We start from the raw sequence: 17,475 nt of genomic DNA, 5'->3' as shown, positions 1-17,475 counted from the left end.
AGTATATCTTAGAAATCATATGTTTTGATTGATCTTTAAGCATTAACCAAAGCATTACATCACATGTATGCTGTTCATACCATTCATACTATTATTATTTGTTCTTTGAGAATGTGTTAAGATTTAAAGCAACTCCTTATTGGGTAGATTGTTTACCTGGAGGCCATTTAACACCCCCCTAAAAACTATTTTCTATTTGTCGATATCTCAAAAACAGTTTGCCAAGCTTACACTAACAAAAAAAAAAGTTTGTGATTGGTAAGATTTTTTTAAATATCTCTTATGCTCACCAAGGCTGCATTTATGTGATTAAAAATACCGTAAAAACTACACTTGTTAAATATTATTACAAATTTTTAAATAATTATTTTTATTGTAATATATTTGAAAATGTCATTTATTCCTGTGATGACAAACATATTTACAGGAGCCATTACTGCAATCTCCAAGTGTCACATGGTCCTTCAGAAATCATTCTTAAATGCTGATTTGGTGCTCAAAAAACATTTCCTGTTAATAATTAATATCTAATGGAAACGGTTGAGCTGCATAATATTTTTTTTAGAAACCATGATAAAAAAAATTCCAGGATTCATTGTATGGAAAGTTGTAGATAGAACAGCATTTATTTGAAATGGTCTTTTATAACATTATAAATATCTTTGCTCTCACTTTTGATCAATTTTTAATGCATCTTTGCTAAAGAAAAGTGTTCATTTATTTGTTTTTAAATCCTACTATGCATTTCAGTAACGATTCAAATTACTTATAAATGTATGATGGTATCACAAATTTTACCTATTTATCTTAAATCACACAACACTATACTGTGTTTTTCTATTTGGCACATTCTAGAGCAAAAATACCAGGTGAATCTTGCTTTTTTCTTCTAAACCTACGCAAGTAATGTGAAAGTTTAAAGAGTGTATATTATATTTACGGTTTCAGCTGAAATATGGACTTTACTAGACCGCAACCATCTCTATATGCTTAAATGGGTGGAATTTGGATTGAGGATATTGGTTAATTATGGTTTTCCTGTCAACACTTCAAATGTTCCTATGATTTCTGTCAGCCTGCCTCTCTCATATCACTCCAGCAGCCCCTGCTCATGGAGATAAAAACGGATGAGAAGAAAAACTGATTGATTGAATATTTATTTTCCCTCTGTACTCTAAAGCAAAACCTCACAAGCTGCAGAAGAATTTGCCTTTTCCAAAATTTTGATATCTTGACCTCTGTGCTATGATCAATAGTCATTAAACTGTCCTTCTCTCACACAGTTAATGTACTGATCCACTGATAGCACAGGAAACAGATGAAAGCTCAGCAAACCTCTCACATACGCATACACAGTGACATTCATTTGTGCCTCACACATCAGAATCTAAACAACTGGCTTTCCGTATCATATCTGGACCTCTTTCGCTCCCACCTATCAGTATAATTAAAACATTAGAAGATCATTTGTTCCTAAGTAAAGGTTACAGGTCATTTACCAAAGAAATTCCAGTGGTAGCTTCAGTATTTTACAGCCTAAAGAGCAGATTATTAAAAGCAGTTGAACTTAAAGATCATATTATGCTACATGATAGTGTATATGTGAAGAGCCTGCTAATTAAAAACTGAAATGGAGGAGAGGTTGTCCATGCGAAGTCTTGCATTAATAATGCAGCAGCAGAAATTATATGGAAAGAGACGCTTCAGGAGAGCACTGATATTGATCACATCCAAGTATGTCTCATAATTGCTCTTTTGTTCAGTGATGGAGAGTAACAAGGAAGCACTAAGTATTTTTCAGTAACTCAACTGTAGTTCAGCTGTTTCTAAACAGTATGGCCTTTTCAGTAATAAGCTACTTTTTCCAGTAGTCAATAATCGAGTCAATAACCAAATGCTCTCTCCTAAACTGACCTCTGTCACACATGGTGAGTTGGGAAGTTGATTAGCACAGACAGTTCTTGCAAATTATCAGATTGTTCAAACTTTATTTAGATATTTTATTGGTAGATGATTACTGCTCTGCTCTTAAAAAAATCGTAAATATTTATTTTGATAGTATTTGAGAGATCATTTGATATATTTCAATAGCTTTGTTGTAGTTGGTTACTACTTTAAGTAGCTTGCACCTACATGTAACTATGCTAGTTAGTATATCTGTTCACACAGATTTTTTTTTTTTTGCATTTAACTGTGCTGCTTTTTCAAAATAAACATGCACTAGATGGACTTTGTCCATTTGGCTCAAGATTGTACCTTTACAGTGCTCTAAAAACTCAAATTAAAAGTTTTAAAGAACTTTTAAAAAACACATCCTTAGACCTTGCATTTTTTTATTCCATATATTACTGTGTTTTTATACACAAAATCATGTTGTGAATGAACACTTAACATGTTATTTGAGCGTCATTTTGAGTAACATGCTGTCCATTTATGAATGACCGATGGTGTTCAGTTGGCTGTTAGATATCAAGTCTATCAAAACATTTATTTGTCCCTCATAAATCCTCGTTAAGATCTGCTGTAAAAGTGGAAGTGCTCTACTTTAACTAGAAGATATCTCAGATGGCGTCTCTTCACGTTGACCTTTGTGATAGCAGGATATCTCCTGAAGAGAGACTTTTTGAGGCTTTGAGTAAGAACCGCAGTTATATTCTTTGGAGAGAATGTAAGTGTCAGGACCCCTGCTCTGTATTGAATTCATTCCCCGTCCCATCATGTCAACCAATGGCTTGTTCAAAGCCGCTGCTGAGATATTTGATCTCTCAGCTGTCATTAGCACTACACTCATGTCTTTCAGCTCTCTTTCACAAACTAACTTCACTCGCCTCAGAAAAAAAGCTTTATCAATCATTCCCTTTTTACATTCTTTCAGAAGATCCTTACAAAGTTGTCACAATAGCTGTTTACTAGAGTCACATCAAGCTGGAAAATAGGCTCTCTGGTCTTCTTTTGTAAGTTAGTGTGATTTGTCATGGGAAAGGAAGAGCTTGCAAAAAAAACAAAAAAAAAACAGAGTGCTGGGGAAAAAAATAAAAAGAAGGCGAAAATGGTGCGAGCTGTAGAAAGAATCCCCCAGACTGGCCCAGTTAACCCCCTCTGCCCCCAGTGCAGCACTTCAATCCCCGCACGCTTCTCCAGGACTGATTCAATTTGCCCACAAACCATCTGCAGGAACCCCCAAAAGTAAGAGGGAAAGTGAAAGAGTGACACTCAGCTTTTTCTCATTCTGCCAGACCTCCCTGATGCATTGCTGTCAGCGTTCCCTGATGTACATATAAAATTACATTATTTATACACATGAGTGCACCCAGGAACACACATCAAATGGATGCATGTACTGCTTGGTTCTTTTTGAACCAGACAACTTAGGAACATATGTGTGTGTGATACTGTATACATGTGTGAAATACCCACACACACACTTATAAGTAACATTATAGAAAGGATTTCTGGAAGGTCATGTGACATTGAAGACCAGAGTAGCGTCTGCTGAAAATTCAGTTTTTGACATCACAGGAATAATAAAATAGAAAACAGCTATTTTAAAGGTACACTATGTGACTTTTGTTTGTTCAAAATGTATGTAATGAGCGAGTACATCATGAATCCATCTTCCAATCCGGGATTTTGTCTTATCCTGAATCACTATGGTAGTGTACTACATAGTGTATACCTTTTAATTTTTTTAATACTTATTTATACTTCTTAGTTGATTTCTATGAATGATATCCTTATACTGTAGTTTTGAAGACTTTAAGCTGGGATAGACTAAATTATATTAACCTAAAAAAGGTAACATTTTACAATGAGGTCTTATTTGTTAACATTAATTAACAAGAAATAAAAATGAGCAATACAGTTGTTACATGAATCTTTGTTAATGTTAGTTAATAAAAATGCAGTTGTTCTAAATGTTGAAATTAGCATTAAATAAGATTAATAAATGCTGTAAAAGTAGTGTTCATTCTTAGTTCATATGATGCGGTTTCATATTTTCTTTTTTGTGCGTAAGTTATCTGTTTGTACATGTATAAGATCTGCAAAGTTACAAAGCTCCAAGTCTCCCACTAAAAAGACTGAACACTTGTAAAATGTTACCAAAAAAAAAAATTAAAACTACACAGATCAGCTTTGAAAATGCCTCATTATTTTTTTTATCCTTTTCTCTCTGTCTCTCTCATGCTCTTTTTCTATAAGGCAGAATGAAAAGTGCAGCCCAAAGCCATTTCAGAGACTATTAAGGGTAGAATATGCTGTGTGTTGATGCTAGCACTTGCACGATTTTAGTCTGAAAAAAAAAGAAAAGAATGAAAAACTGCTTTTCCTTCAGGTCTTTTTCTGTAGATATTGTTTGTTTCATTGTATTACTCTTTTGGACACCACTGCAGACTTCATGAGGACCTCAAGCTTTCCCCAAGCAGCGTCTTGTGTTTGAGCAGAGGTTAAAGAGACAAATCTTGAGCTTTTCCAAAGCACTGGGGTTATGTCATTATGACTGTATGTTTTCATGTGGGCTACAGTCCGCTGAGCTCTTCTGGGTGATTTACTGTGGCTTTCTCTCTGTGTTGCAGAACCCGAGGGGGTCTTTCCTCCAGAGGTGGTGACCTTAAATAGCACAGCAGTGAGGGTGCTATGGGCAGCTCCTCTTGTTCCAAACGGAGCAGTCACACTGTACTCTGTCTATTTGGATGGCCGCCTCTATGAGTCCACTAGCAATGGATCCGGATCACTGGAAGTGGGAGGACTCTTGCCGTTTACTGTACATAGTATTCAGGTCTGGCCTTCTGTATCTAAACGCACAATTACATCGTTTTGGTAACACTTTACAATGAGGTTTCACATGTTAACATTTGTTAACTACATTAGTTAACATGAACCTATAATGAACTACACTTCTACAGCTTTATTAATCTTGGTTGTTCATTTCAAAATTTACTAATACATTATTTAAATCAAAAGTTGTATTTTTTAACATTAGTTAATGCACTATAAAATGAACAAACAATGAACAGCTGTATTTTAAAAAAAAAAACGCATATAAAAAAAAAATTAAGGATATTGAACCTGAGCCATCAAAATGACATCATCAGAGAAGGAATGGCATTCCAGAGTGGAAGAAAATTTTCAGATATTTTAATTAAAGATTACCACGACAAGACTAGTAATGTGTGATGAAAAAGTAAATAAGGTAAAAAAAAATAATAATAATTTCATGATGACTTTAAAGGTGCTCTAAGTGATGTTGGGTGACATCACTTCTTGTTGACGTTCGACGTGTTGTAGCTAGACGCTCCCTCCTCCTCCCTCCTCCTCAACCGCGCACTAACCCCCTAAACCCAACCCCCAAATCCTTCTTGTCGGTTATTGGCTGGAACACTGTTTATGTTATGTTTCGTGGTGCGGGTTGGCCGTGTTTGTTTTTGTTGCCGTTTGTATAGCCTGGGGTGTCTACTAACAGAGGCCGCATTTTTTTACAGTGTGTTTAGGGGACAGGCAGCTAGTGGATAGAGATGTTTGCTGTATGTGACAAATATTTTGGCCTAAAAAACGGACTTCTATACTGTGTGTTTAGGTGGAGGTGTGTACCGTGTACGCGTGTGTGAAGAGTAACAGCACTCAGGTGACCACGGTGGAGGACACACCTGCCCAAATCAGCAAACCTCAGATTCAGGTGCTCGGCTCTAGGTGAGTCAGTCAAGCAGACACAGAAGGGCTTTTCACACTTGAAATAGTTAAAAGGATGGTATAATGCTTTCACAAGATGTAAAATAAGTCGTTGATGTCCCCAGAGTGTGTATGTGAAGTTTTAGCTCAAAATATTTTATTTAGCTTGTTAAATTGGTCACTTTTTGAGGGTAAGCAAAAACGCACCGTTTTTGTGTCTGTCCCTTTAAATGCAAATGAGCTGCTGCTCCCAGCACAGGGGGCAGGTCTTACACAGACATGCACTGAAAATTTCAAAAACGTTTAGCCTTTTATGTTCAAACTGGAGTCAGACAATAATTGAGAGACTCAAGAACAAGTAACAATATGTAGAATCCAACAGGACATTTCTGAATGGTTAGTTGATGAATTTACGTAGCTTATGTGTAGTTACTGTATCTTCTAGTCATTGATTAGCATATTCTGTCTATGATAATATGATAATCTGTAAATTGCGTTCCCGGAGACAGGGTTTATGTAAATGTTAGGGTGTGTGATGTCAGTAACCCTGGAGGAAGCTTGTGTAGCCCTCATCAGCCATTTGTTGCAGTCCTTAAAAAGCAATTTCTAAAAGAAAATATTTCCCTTTGCTTCACGTTTAACACTGCTCGAAATTTGTCAGGGTTTACAATTAATCCAGGGTATTCATAAGCTAACGTTTTACACTGTACATTCCTAAACCCTGTATTAACATCCTTGTTTACTTGCAGTGTCAGTGTCACTGATTGGATGATATGTTTACATGCACTGAAAAAAATAATATGCTAATTATAATTAATTAGAATGTTAATTTCATTAACTATTACTCAATTCTAATTTGTTCAATTTAATAAATAATATTGCTTGTAATCTGTTGCCACAATTTTATTGATTGGATATAAATTTTTACATTGTGTAGCATTGTGCATCTTTATATTATATATTGCTGACTGTAAAGTGGACTTTGCAGATTGTTCCCAATGGTCTCATTTTTGTCACCATTTGACATTTGTCCACTCAAACACTGAAACCTCTGTTTACACAACATTTATATAACAATTTTTTTTCTTATTTAGTTTTATTTCCACTGTAAAATAAAGTAGGATATAGTTTTCACCCGTTACTGCGGTCTTGCATTGAATGTTCTGACATGAAGTGCATCTTTAACAGCTTGAAATCGGTTGCATCCAGTGAAGACCTGGTACACAATATAAGAAAATCTTTGTAAACATTGTAAATGCGGTAAAATTGTGTTTTTGAAGGGACAGGGGCTCTGTGTGCCATAGTAAGCCATAATTCACTCATTTTCTACCGTGCTGTCTCCCACGCTCATGTCATATCACCAGTGTTTTGTACTTCTCTCCCAATAGAATACTAACTACTGATCGATTGGCCCGACATGGCTGGCCGTGGCCTACACATGCCCCAAACAGTTCATTTATTTGCCACGCTAGATTTGCTCGAGTGGAATTTAATCAATAGCTAATTCATTAATTCTTTCTGTGGTGCTTCGTGGGGGCTGGGCACAGGAGTCGGTTGCTGGCTTAAGCCTTGATTGAAATATGACAAGTGCTGCAACCGATGGCTTACTTGCTCCTGCCCAATATGAATTCCAGTTATTTCTCTCCATGAGGGATTAACGGTGGACAGCAATGACACCCTTTGTAATATAATACTAATGCATTTGTTATAGCAAAGCTGTTTCCCCATCCCCCAACCCTCCAAAAGGAAAGTAATCATGAATAATATTTTTTGGTGTAAAGGCACGCAGTAATCGCCAAACGATTCTCTGTCTGTACTTTAAAAAAGGAATCCTTGTCACATTTCATGAATTCCTAATCAGATACTAAGGTCTGTCAGCTTTAAGTCGTCCGGGGCCTTCATTATCAATTAGCTTCCTCATCGGGGGGGCAAGGCAAGAGAAGAGAGAGACGCTCGCAAACCTTAATTATGTCATTCTCCACGTCTTACATATGTGACAAGAGATTTGCAGAACACAAAAGAGATGGGCAAAAAGCAAAGGAAGGCAAATCACAGAGCGGTATGAATATTATCACGTGTGGAGAGAAGATGAAAAAGATGATGAAAACAAAAGCACATTTCCATAAGGTTATGGCTACAGTTACGAAAGAAAAAAGGCTTGTTTAATGGCTTTTTTGTTTCCTGATAGCATAGCTCTCTGCAATGTTCCTTAAAGCAGCAAGCTGCCCCGCCAGTTGTGAAATTATTTTTTTTCAATCTTTTGTTTTTGTTTAGTTTTGATTTATTATCTTGTTTTATTTAATTATTTACTAATTCTGGTAAGAGTTGCTAACAGTATGCCACAGCAGGTTTCCCAGTTACGGTAATTTACTGGGATTGCTGTGTGAAAGGGGCTAATGTTGCTAAATGTTGCCGTTACTGCTGAATATTACAAAATGTTTATATTGTGGTGCCATGTAATTCTTGTAGTGCAACTTAATTATGTAATATAAATATCTTAATTATTATCTTCATGTCTTAAAAATCTAATAACATTTTAATGACATGGTTTGAGATACTGGATACAATATTGAGACGGGTACCAAGCAAGCAGTAGTGAACAAAAATTGTGCTTTTCTGTGGAAAGACAGCTTCTGCATGATGAGTGGAGAGGAAAATCAATACAAGAAGTACATCAGAAAAAGAAAAGATGACACACATCATAACTCATACTGCTCAGCACAATCTATTTGGCTGTAGGAAGTCGTAGAAAGTGCTATATAATGAAGCGATTATCACCATTTTTTCTATTTTATTACACGCTTATTCCCCTTGACAGTGATAGAATAAAAACAAAGAATGAGCTTCGACAATATACACCAAGTGGTGAGCAATATTTGTGAAGGTGTTTTATCTGTGCTGTGTCTGTATACTGTGTGTCTTAGATCAGTTAAACTAGAATGGCTGTCACCTGGTCAGCCCAATGGCATTCTGGGAGGATATGAGGTTTGGCGAAGGACTCTGCAGTGGTGTGAGGAACTGAAATCCCAGCAAGTGTTTCCTTCTGAGACTCACTGTTCGTACCTGGAGTGCCCTGCAGAAAAAGACTTCTGCGGCAAGACCTGTTATAAGCCCGAGACACAGGTAACTACTATTTAAAATGTAGTTTAGCTTGTTAATTATTCCATGAAGAAACGGTGGCGTATGTATCAGTTTGAGTGGCTGGTGGTATTTATCTATGAAGTACAGTCCCTGTGATTGTTTTCAGTAAACAGATTAACTTGTCTTCTGCAATTGCTGCCATCCTGGTGTTATTGAAATACAGCCAACTTGGCAAGCAAACACAGGCCATACGTCTCCACCAGCTTAAATCAGACAGTAATACACTAGAGACAAGCTCACAAAGAGAACACAACTCAGATAAGGACAAGAGCTCTCAAAGCTGTAAAGCAGTATAGTAGAAAAATGAGTTTTACAGAGGCAACATTATACACTTGTGATCACGTGTTAATGGAGCTCGTCTTGAATTCATCATTATCTAAAGTTTTTGTGTCGTTGTGAAAGGTGTTTTGTTTGATTCTTTAAATATCAGAAATATCATCTATGGTATAATTCGGAATGTCAATTTAATGTGTTGTTTTAATTATAAAAGTTTTATCTAATAAAAAAAAGACAATAGATTTTCCATATTTTCTTTAATAAGGGATTCTCCTATTGTCATGGAAAATTTAAGCTTCACTAGTGATTGTCAACCACTTACGACCCCTTGTTGCCCAACACTATATTCCCCCCAGCAAATATTGAAATATACAGTTAATTTGATTGATTAAAATGTTTATAGTTGGTATAAAATTAAATTCCTCCCATCTATGTTATAAATGCATGTTTTGGTTTGTCCATTTAGAGTCCTATTAGTCTATTATTATTGTTATTATGATTTTTACAGTTGACTGCACTCTCACATTCTGCCTTCATCCAATCAACATCCAATGTTTTTTTATTTCTCAAAAATACATATAATTTGGATTATTTGGACTTTAATCGCTTCAAAACCCTTGTTAATGTATTTTACCCTGTCTAAAATTGTTTTGATGCCAATTATGTACTGGCTTTGTTGTGTACTGTCTTCACACATAGTGGTTAATTCTCTGGAGTTTGATAAACCAGGTTCAAGTAGGTTCAAAAGTTCAGACCTCTCAAAGGCACAGCAGAGGAGGTATTTACTGTATGCCATTTTTCTACTGGAAGCTGGGCCAGAAGGTAAGGACAATGTCAGTGGCTCAGGGCAATACAGATTTTTCAGACGCCACAAGAGTATCATCTCAGTGCTGTAGAGAATCTATCCTGTCCTGATTTCTCGCCAAAGTAGGCAGTGGAGTCCGGCTAAATATAGCCCACCACTGTGGAGGAAAGAGGTGGGCTGGATTTCTACCTGCACTCACGTGTGCTTCTGCGGGCCCTCAGGGCTGAAGCATTTCCACCTCTTTTCTTCCTAATTGCCTTGAGGAGTGCAAAACTTGTGCGGATGATGTATTTGAATTGCATATATTTTTACAAACTTTATCTGTGTATGTGTTTTATTGTTGCAGGTGTGCTGTGCAGGGGCCGTTCACAGCCTAAATCAGTCCCATCAGTGTTGTGAAGAGCGCTATATTCCAGCTTCAAAGGATTCTGGGAGTGTGTGTTGTGGAGGTCAGTTTGTCCAGCCTCTGCCTCAATACCAGTGCTGTGGAGGATATTACATCCTGGTCCCACCAGGTATGTACTGCATTCAGCCTTAACACAGTCAAATGTCAAGTTCAAATATCAATCTCAATAGTGCTTATTTTCTGAGCATTACTTTTGTAGGAGAGGTCTGCTGTCCGGACTCTGTGGAACGGCGTGTATCTGTCGGTCTCGGGGACTCGTGCTGTGGTGGGAGTCCTTTCGGCTCTGGAGCCGGACAGATCTGCTGTGGGGGCCGTCTTTATGATGGCTTCAGCTCCCAGTGCTGTGGAGGACAGCTAGTCCCTAGAGAGGCGGTGTGCTGTGGGGATGCCGACCAAGGAAGGCCCCATAAACATGTATCCGGTGAGCGTTCAGAAACATGCTTGCACAACAATGTTGAATTATAATAAGTGTGTTGTATTGTACATTGCTGTTCAAATGTTTGGGGTCAATGAGATCCCTGGCGATACGTTCACACCGCCGCCGACTTGAGCTTCCAAAGCATCCGGAAGTCATTCATTTTCAATGGCTTTTCTCAGCTGCAAGGAGCATCAAATCCATCGGCGTCGCGTTTTGGGTGTTTTGAGCATCAATCAGAAAATTGAAAGAAGCTCAACTTTATGATAATGAGCTGTGACGCGGTTCAGCGGCAAGCAGCGGCAAAACGCCAGCAACCAATCGGAATATAGACGTCCTTCATGCTGGCTGATTCCGGAGAAATACACGATGTAAATTTTCGTTCCAACCAAAATATTAGTTCAGAGAAAAAGGAAGAAGAGCTAATAATCGCGTTGCTGTGATTCCTACTGGTTTCGTATCATTTATGACATGACGTTGTTTGCTTACAGGGACCGCATGAGCGCAACTTTTATTTGAAATATTTACGAACGCTCGTTTTAAAGCGGGAATGCAATTAACTTGCTTATGGTGACACTGATTTGGCCGCAAATAATAATAATAATAGCTAACTATTTTTTCCTGACCAGATGTAACCGAAACGGTTATAGAAATGCTGTCATTATAAAAGGTTTCTTCAATGTATTGTTTGATTTTTCTGTTTATTACATTTTATGTTGTGACACTTCTATTTTCCCTGCAACGTCAGAGCGTTCAAAGCGTCCAAAGCGTCAACAAGCTTCCCGTCAATAAGCGGCCAGAGCTTATTTGACGCTCAAGTCGGCGGCGGTGTGAACGTACAGTTATGTTTACCAAGTTTGCATTTATTTAATCAACAATACAGTAAAACAGTTATATTGTAAAATATATTATTATTACAATTTACTGTTTTCTTTTTAATATATTTTAAAATGTGATTTATTTATGTGACGGCAAAACTGAATTTTTAGCAGCCATTACTTCAGTTGTCAGTGTCGCATGCTCCTTCAAAAACCTTTTTTGATAAAGATTTCCTAAACATTTCCTATTATTATCAATATTGAAAAGAGTTATCAGTGTTTGTGGTGTTCCAGACCAGTGTGTGTACGCGGTGCAGAGTGAACGTAATTTGTCATAACCCCTGGAAGTAAATGCTATTGATGGCACACAGTTTAATTAGCATTTTTGCATTTCCCCCATTACACTTATCATAGCACAATCCATTTATCATAGCTTGGAATGCTTTTATTTCAAGACTTAAATCCTCTCATGATTCAAAACAGAAAACATGGCTCTAACTTTAAATGGAGCAAAGCATGTATGGCCACTTCTTTGCTGCTAAGTTTAGCCCTCACTCCTTGGTGACTTTCTAATGACACTGTGGAGGAGTGTCAGAGAGCTGAACCCTCTTGGGGTCACCCAGGCTCCCCCGCAGTGCCCCACTAAAGTGGACACCTGGGCACAGATGGGCTGGATGGGCACTGGTGTCAGCCATCTTTGTCAGGCTGGATGATGGAGCTGAGTCTATCTAAACACCAACTAGAGCTGTGCCAAGCCCACAGCAGGCTCCCAGGATGCAACAGAACTAATGGCCATCATGAGGTCAATGGCACCAGTGTATTTATCAAACACAAACAGTCTATAAGTTGTTCGGTGGCTTCGGTAGCATCCTGGGATTGGGTCCAGTAAACATTTTCAAGATTTGGTTAATCACCCTGTCCTTGATTCACAGTTTTTCAAAGCTTTTTTTTTTTTTTTTTGAGGAAACTTAATCACTAATTTTACTACATACCTGGAGTTATTTCAGAAGCTAGCTGAAACATTTTTCTCTGTATTAAATCACTGGACACCACAGCGCTCACTCACATTACCTTGATATTCTCTTCCTTCCTTCATCTTACTGAAATAAGGCAGATGAAGAAGTCATCGCTCATTAAAGAGAGCATCCTGGGGAGAGCATATGTTATGATGGATAGTACCGTTAGGATAACTAAAGGCCATTTGCCTGGTAGCCACACCGCTGGTTCATGATGCTGGGGGCTCACGCCGCGAGCTCCACGCTGGCTCCTGACGCTGTCAGCCTGCTCTATTATTGAATGAGCTACTTAACCTTGATAAAGACACCCCAACTCCCTCAAGGTTCTGTCTCCTTTACCAGTGGTAAGTGTCTCTGCAAATATAAGCTAATGGACAGATAACACAGCATATGTCATGAGCTGATATCCTCTTCTATTGGCAGAGAAGAGTGAAATGTGAGTCAGAACTGCAATGTGCTGTAGACAAACATGTATTTGGTAAAAACTTTGGGTGTTTAATTTGCTCTATTAGGGATCCGACTTTATTCTCGAAATTTAACGCGTTTTTTTTTCTCTCAAAACACTACGACTTTATTCTCGATATTTGATGAGTTTATTCTCAATATTGTATTAAGACTTTTTTCTCGAAATTTAACGAGTTTAATCTCGCATTATAGTGACATTAATCTTGAGATGTTTTTTTTTTTTTTTTTTTTTTAATTATTATTATTTCTTGGCCCTAATCCACTTCCGTACACTTCTTAGGCTATGCAGGAAACATTTATTTAATTTTTTTCCAGATGAGATCTTACAAAGAATGAAACACAGCTATAAATACACAGGGAAACACTAGTGACCAAAGAAGATAATTAACACGACACAGGTATAAAAAATCAGGGCAAATCAAAAACCATGGCAACTAACACAGGAAACTGAACTGGGAACAGTGCAAAGTCAAACACAAAGTCAAACACAAGCAAAGCACAAACGCAGATCAAATGTGACATTGGGAAATTAATACCTTTATTCAGCAAGGATGTATTAATTAAAGTGATCAAGAGTGATAGTAAAGTCATTTAGAGTATTTCAGATAATATTTTATAGTCTTTTAAACTTTCTAATAATCAAAGAATCCTAAAAATGTTATCACAAAATTGTATATTAATTTTATTTATATAAATTGTAAATTGTGTGTATATATATATATCACACAAAAAAATGTGGGCAACAACATTGATAATAATCATAAATGTTTCTTGAGAATCAAATCAGCATATTATAATGATTTCTGAAGGAACATGTGACACTGAAGACTGGAGAAATGATCCTGAAGAAAATTCAGCTTTGCCATCACGAGAACAAATTACATTAGAAAAATATATTTAAATGGAAAACAGTTAATTTAGTGTATTTCTGAACTCTGTTGTGAAGAAATGCAGTGACATTGTGTTTAAGCTGCACGTGGTCCTCCAGATTGTGGAAATAGAATCACAGGCAGTTTTCTGAGGATGTCCCACTGAGATCCAGCTGATGGCCGATGGAAATGTGATTACCAGGTCCCTAAAGTGCGATCTGTCACACATTACACTCTACCCTGTCAGGACTCGCAGCGCTCCGGCGCAGTGGAGATGGAATTGTTAGAGACAGCCATCAGCTGTTTGAAAAGCTGCCTGTGAACCAATCCCTGAACCAGTCTAAAAAAACTGCTATTAGTCAAATTTCAAAAGAAATTGGGCTTTTGGGCACAGTGTATGAATCACTAAAGAAACAATCGATTGATCAATAAGTCAAATAATAAATCAATATAGACCAGCATTATTTGCCATACGGAGTCTCTAGTAGTTAGAATGATTACAGAGATTTGTTTGCATTGATATGGTTAATAAAATATTTATTATGTCACATTACATTGTTATTTATTAATATTTGGCATTTACATAATACCAAAAGGATTAAATACTGAAATGCTCATTTACTGGAAACACTGTTGGAATACAGCCATTGTTGCCATTAAGATTATTTGTGTTTAATGAAATAACTAAAACACGAAAAAATGTTTTAAATTCTATTTTCACTAAAAAGAGTGGTAATTATTTTGGTATATAGTGGTATAAAATCTTTAAATACATATAAAAAATATCTCTGAACATTTCTTAGTAATAAAGTAACCAAATCACTGAATCAGAGTTTTGAATTTGTTGAAACATACCGTTTGAACCGATCCTAACAAATGAACTTACCAACTCTAACAGAGTTTTTTTCACACGTTTAATAACAGTCTTAGATATATAATAAATATAAATATAATGACCAAATAAGAAGCACATCACAATCATCAGAATATTAAAAATGTTGCTTAATTATGACCTGGCATATAACCCAGATGTCAAACTAGTTACAGAAAAGAGGACATTTGTTTGAAGGGAATCTGTGGAACATTTCATTTCATCATCCTCCATGACAAGTTACAAGAGTCTTTAAACTGTCGAAATCCAATCCAGTCTTCTAAATTTTTCCATTTGAGAGATGGCAAACAGTTTAGACAATAGCCTTGAGTAATACAGGGTATTACTGTGCATGCCCCGTTGTCCTGTTTAAAGTTTAGATTTGGATTACAGGGTTCTTTGCATCTGGAGGCTTGGTGTCATACAGAGAGATCTTTTAATATCTGCTTATGTACAGAGCTCTGCTTAAAAGCACAGTGCCTGAATCACATTCAAGGTTAAATCTGAATATTTTACACCATTTAAGTGTTAAAAGCTTTAGAGCTGTGTGCGTGTGAGAGAGAGAGAGATCATAAGAGTGGGTGTGGAAATGGCTGTGACGATGTCAAAAAAGTGCAATAATTAAATATGTTCTCAAGGACACAATGACCATTTGCGAGTGGAAATGATCCCGGTGGCTGAATGCGTCAGTGTCTGCGTTGTATTTGTTACTGCACGAGCGCTTCATCATGGCTCATATGTCCTCATATTGTTCTGCCAACGCTGTCTTGCAAATGACAAGACATGAATGCCAGAGAGGGAATTATTCCGAACACACACGCCTGGATCTTTTTTTTTTTTTTTTTGCTGAGACAGATTGGAGATCATACAGATTAAGACCATTTTCTTTCAACAGTTATTATGATAGCTTTTCTTAACTTACTGGCTGCTAATAATCTCAGTTAATAGGCTTGAGCAATTAAAGCATTTTTCACGGCTCAACTACTAATCACAAAGTACAGATTTCTAATGCTTTGCACGTATTGAATGGGACTGGTAGTGTCGGACAAATGAGGGTGATGCGCTTGATGTTTAAGAGTTGTTACAGAGTGTTACAGATGCTTACAGAGTAAGTGGTGTAGTAGTTTTATACAGTAAAATGAACTCATGTTTTAGTTAAATTGCAATACATTAATTTTTAAATCTTGTTTAATGTGAATTTATACAAAAAAGAGCTTTGATTTGGAAAATCCAGACAGAGATTCATGTTTCAATGGGCACATGCCTGTTTGCACTTTAACATATATGTATAAATTAACACTAACAAAGATTAATGCTGTAAAACAAATTATTGTTAGCTCATGTTAACTAATGCATTAAAGGTGCAGTTCTAAGAAACGTTGAAAGTGGAGCGGACCCTTGTAGCCAATCAGCAGTAGGGGGCGTGTCCACTCATGATGGAAGAGGGAAATTTGAATAAAGTCTGTAGAAAGAAAGATGGCTGAAAGACATTATAAAAGAAGAAAATCACTGGAAAAAGAAGGCTTATGAGCAGGCAAGAGCTGTAGGACTAGGACAGACAAGAGCTCCAGGAGAGACCCAAGCGGGAAGGCCTAAAAACAGAGACCAATAATACTTTGTTTCTGCTCCATATGTGAGAAACATTGGTTTTATTCATATATTTATTCCAGGTGTTCCTGGGGGAGAGGTGAAAGAACACCACATTGGTTGCATGTGACAGAAAGTGCTTGGGCAGCAGTAATATTTTCACTGCTCTTTGGGGGACTGAAAGGAGGATAAAAAGAGGGAGATTTAAGCTTGAACATAAAACTTTAAATGCACATGTCCAAAACACAACAAATTGTACTTTTAAATACCACTTGGTGGTGGTGGTTGTTGTTTTTTTAGGACCCTATAAGCCAAAACCTATATACAACTACTACTGTTTGAATGAAAGGAAAAACAGTTCACAGAGAATGCATTTTTACATCCCACTGTGTTGCTTTTCCATAGTTTTCCCTATTTAAAAATGCATTTTGTCGTGTTTGACTGTTGTACTCAAATCTTATGCATGACACAGCGTTCTAAACATGAGACACTCAAGAAGTGTTTTTTTTTACGCTGACACAATTGTGTGAATGGCCCCTAATAGTTTTTTTATACACACATTTTACAAAGTTGTGTATGATAACAGTTAAAGCTGCAATAAGCGATTTCTGAGATCAACCCAAACAAACATACCCCTCTCTTAAAGCTTAACCCCCAAAATGCATGAACACACAATGCAAGAGAGCATGTCTCTTTATCATAGCTAAAGCAAAGCAAAATAATGCTTCACTGAAATGTAAAGCTAAAATGACGAACGAACTACAAGGATGAACAAAAAAAAAGGAATATACAGTACAAGATTATATACAAACAAGAGTTTGTTGCGAGTCGCCAAAAAGCACACCAGCTCAAGACAAAAAAAATGACACTCAAATTTGTCCTGTTAATATAGCTAACATTACATCACCTGACCGAGCTTCGACACTTTTACTTTCTCTCTGCTTCCAGTGGCTAAAGTATATTTTATTTAACCAGGATACATACATAATAATGTACCATGGTAACATGCAACTAATAAATGAGTTCACTTGCAAATGATCATTTAAAAAAAAAAAGTAAAAAATCACAAAATTTCTATTTTTCGAAGAATATTGGAAGATGTCCAATATTTTAAAGCACTATAAAGTCCTTTTGCTCTT

The 17,475-nt window shown here is 36.8% G+C and overlaps 1 protein-coding gene across 4 annotated transcripts in view; it reads left to right on the top strand.

Moving 5' to 3' along the window:
* Positions 1-17,475, top strand: part of ush2a (Usher syndrome 2A (autosomal recessive, mild)) — a 198,181-nt gene that overhangs the window by 126,029 nt on the left and 54,677 nt on the right. For all 4 annotated transcript variants that reach the window (XM_089120408.1, XM_039669219.2, XM_089120410.1 and 1 more), the window contains 5 exons: positions 4,575-4,777; positions 5,576-5,688; positions 8,592-8,790; positions 10,236-10,404; positions 10,495-10,716. In XM_089120408.1, the coding sequence (XP_088976534.1) occupies positions 4,575-4,777; positions 5,576-5,688; positions 8,592-8,790; positions 10,236-10,404; positions 10,495-10,716 (906 nt within the window). The remainder of the gene's footprint in view (positions 1-4,574; positions 4,778-5,575; positions 5,689-8,591; positions 8,791-10,235; positions 10,405-10,494; positions 10,717-17,475) is intronic.

Source organism: Pimephales promelas, chromosome 15, assembly GCF_988280905.1.
Source record: "Pimephales promelas chromosome 15, fPimPro1.hap1.1, whole genome shotgun sequence".
In the NCBI taxonomy this organism is placed as follows: Eukaryota; Metazoa; Chordata; class Actinopteri; order Cypriniformes; family Leuciscidae; genus Pimephales; species Pimephales promelas.
The sequence above is the reverse complement of the archived record's forward strand: the minus strand, read 5'-3'. Positions and strand labels throughout refer to the sequence as shown.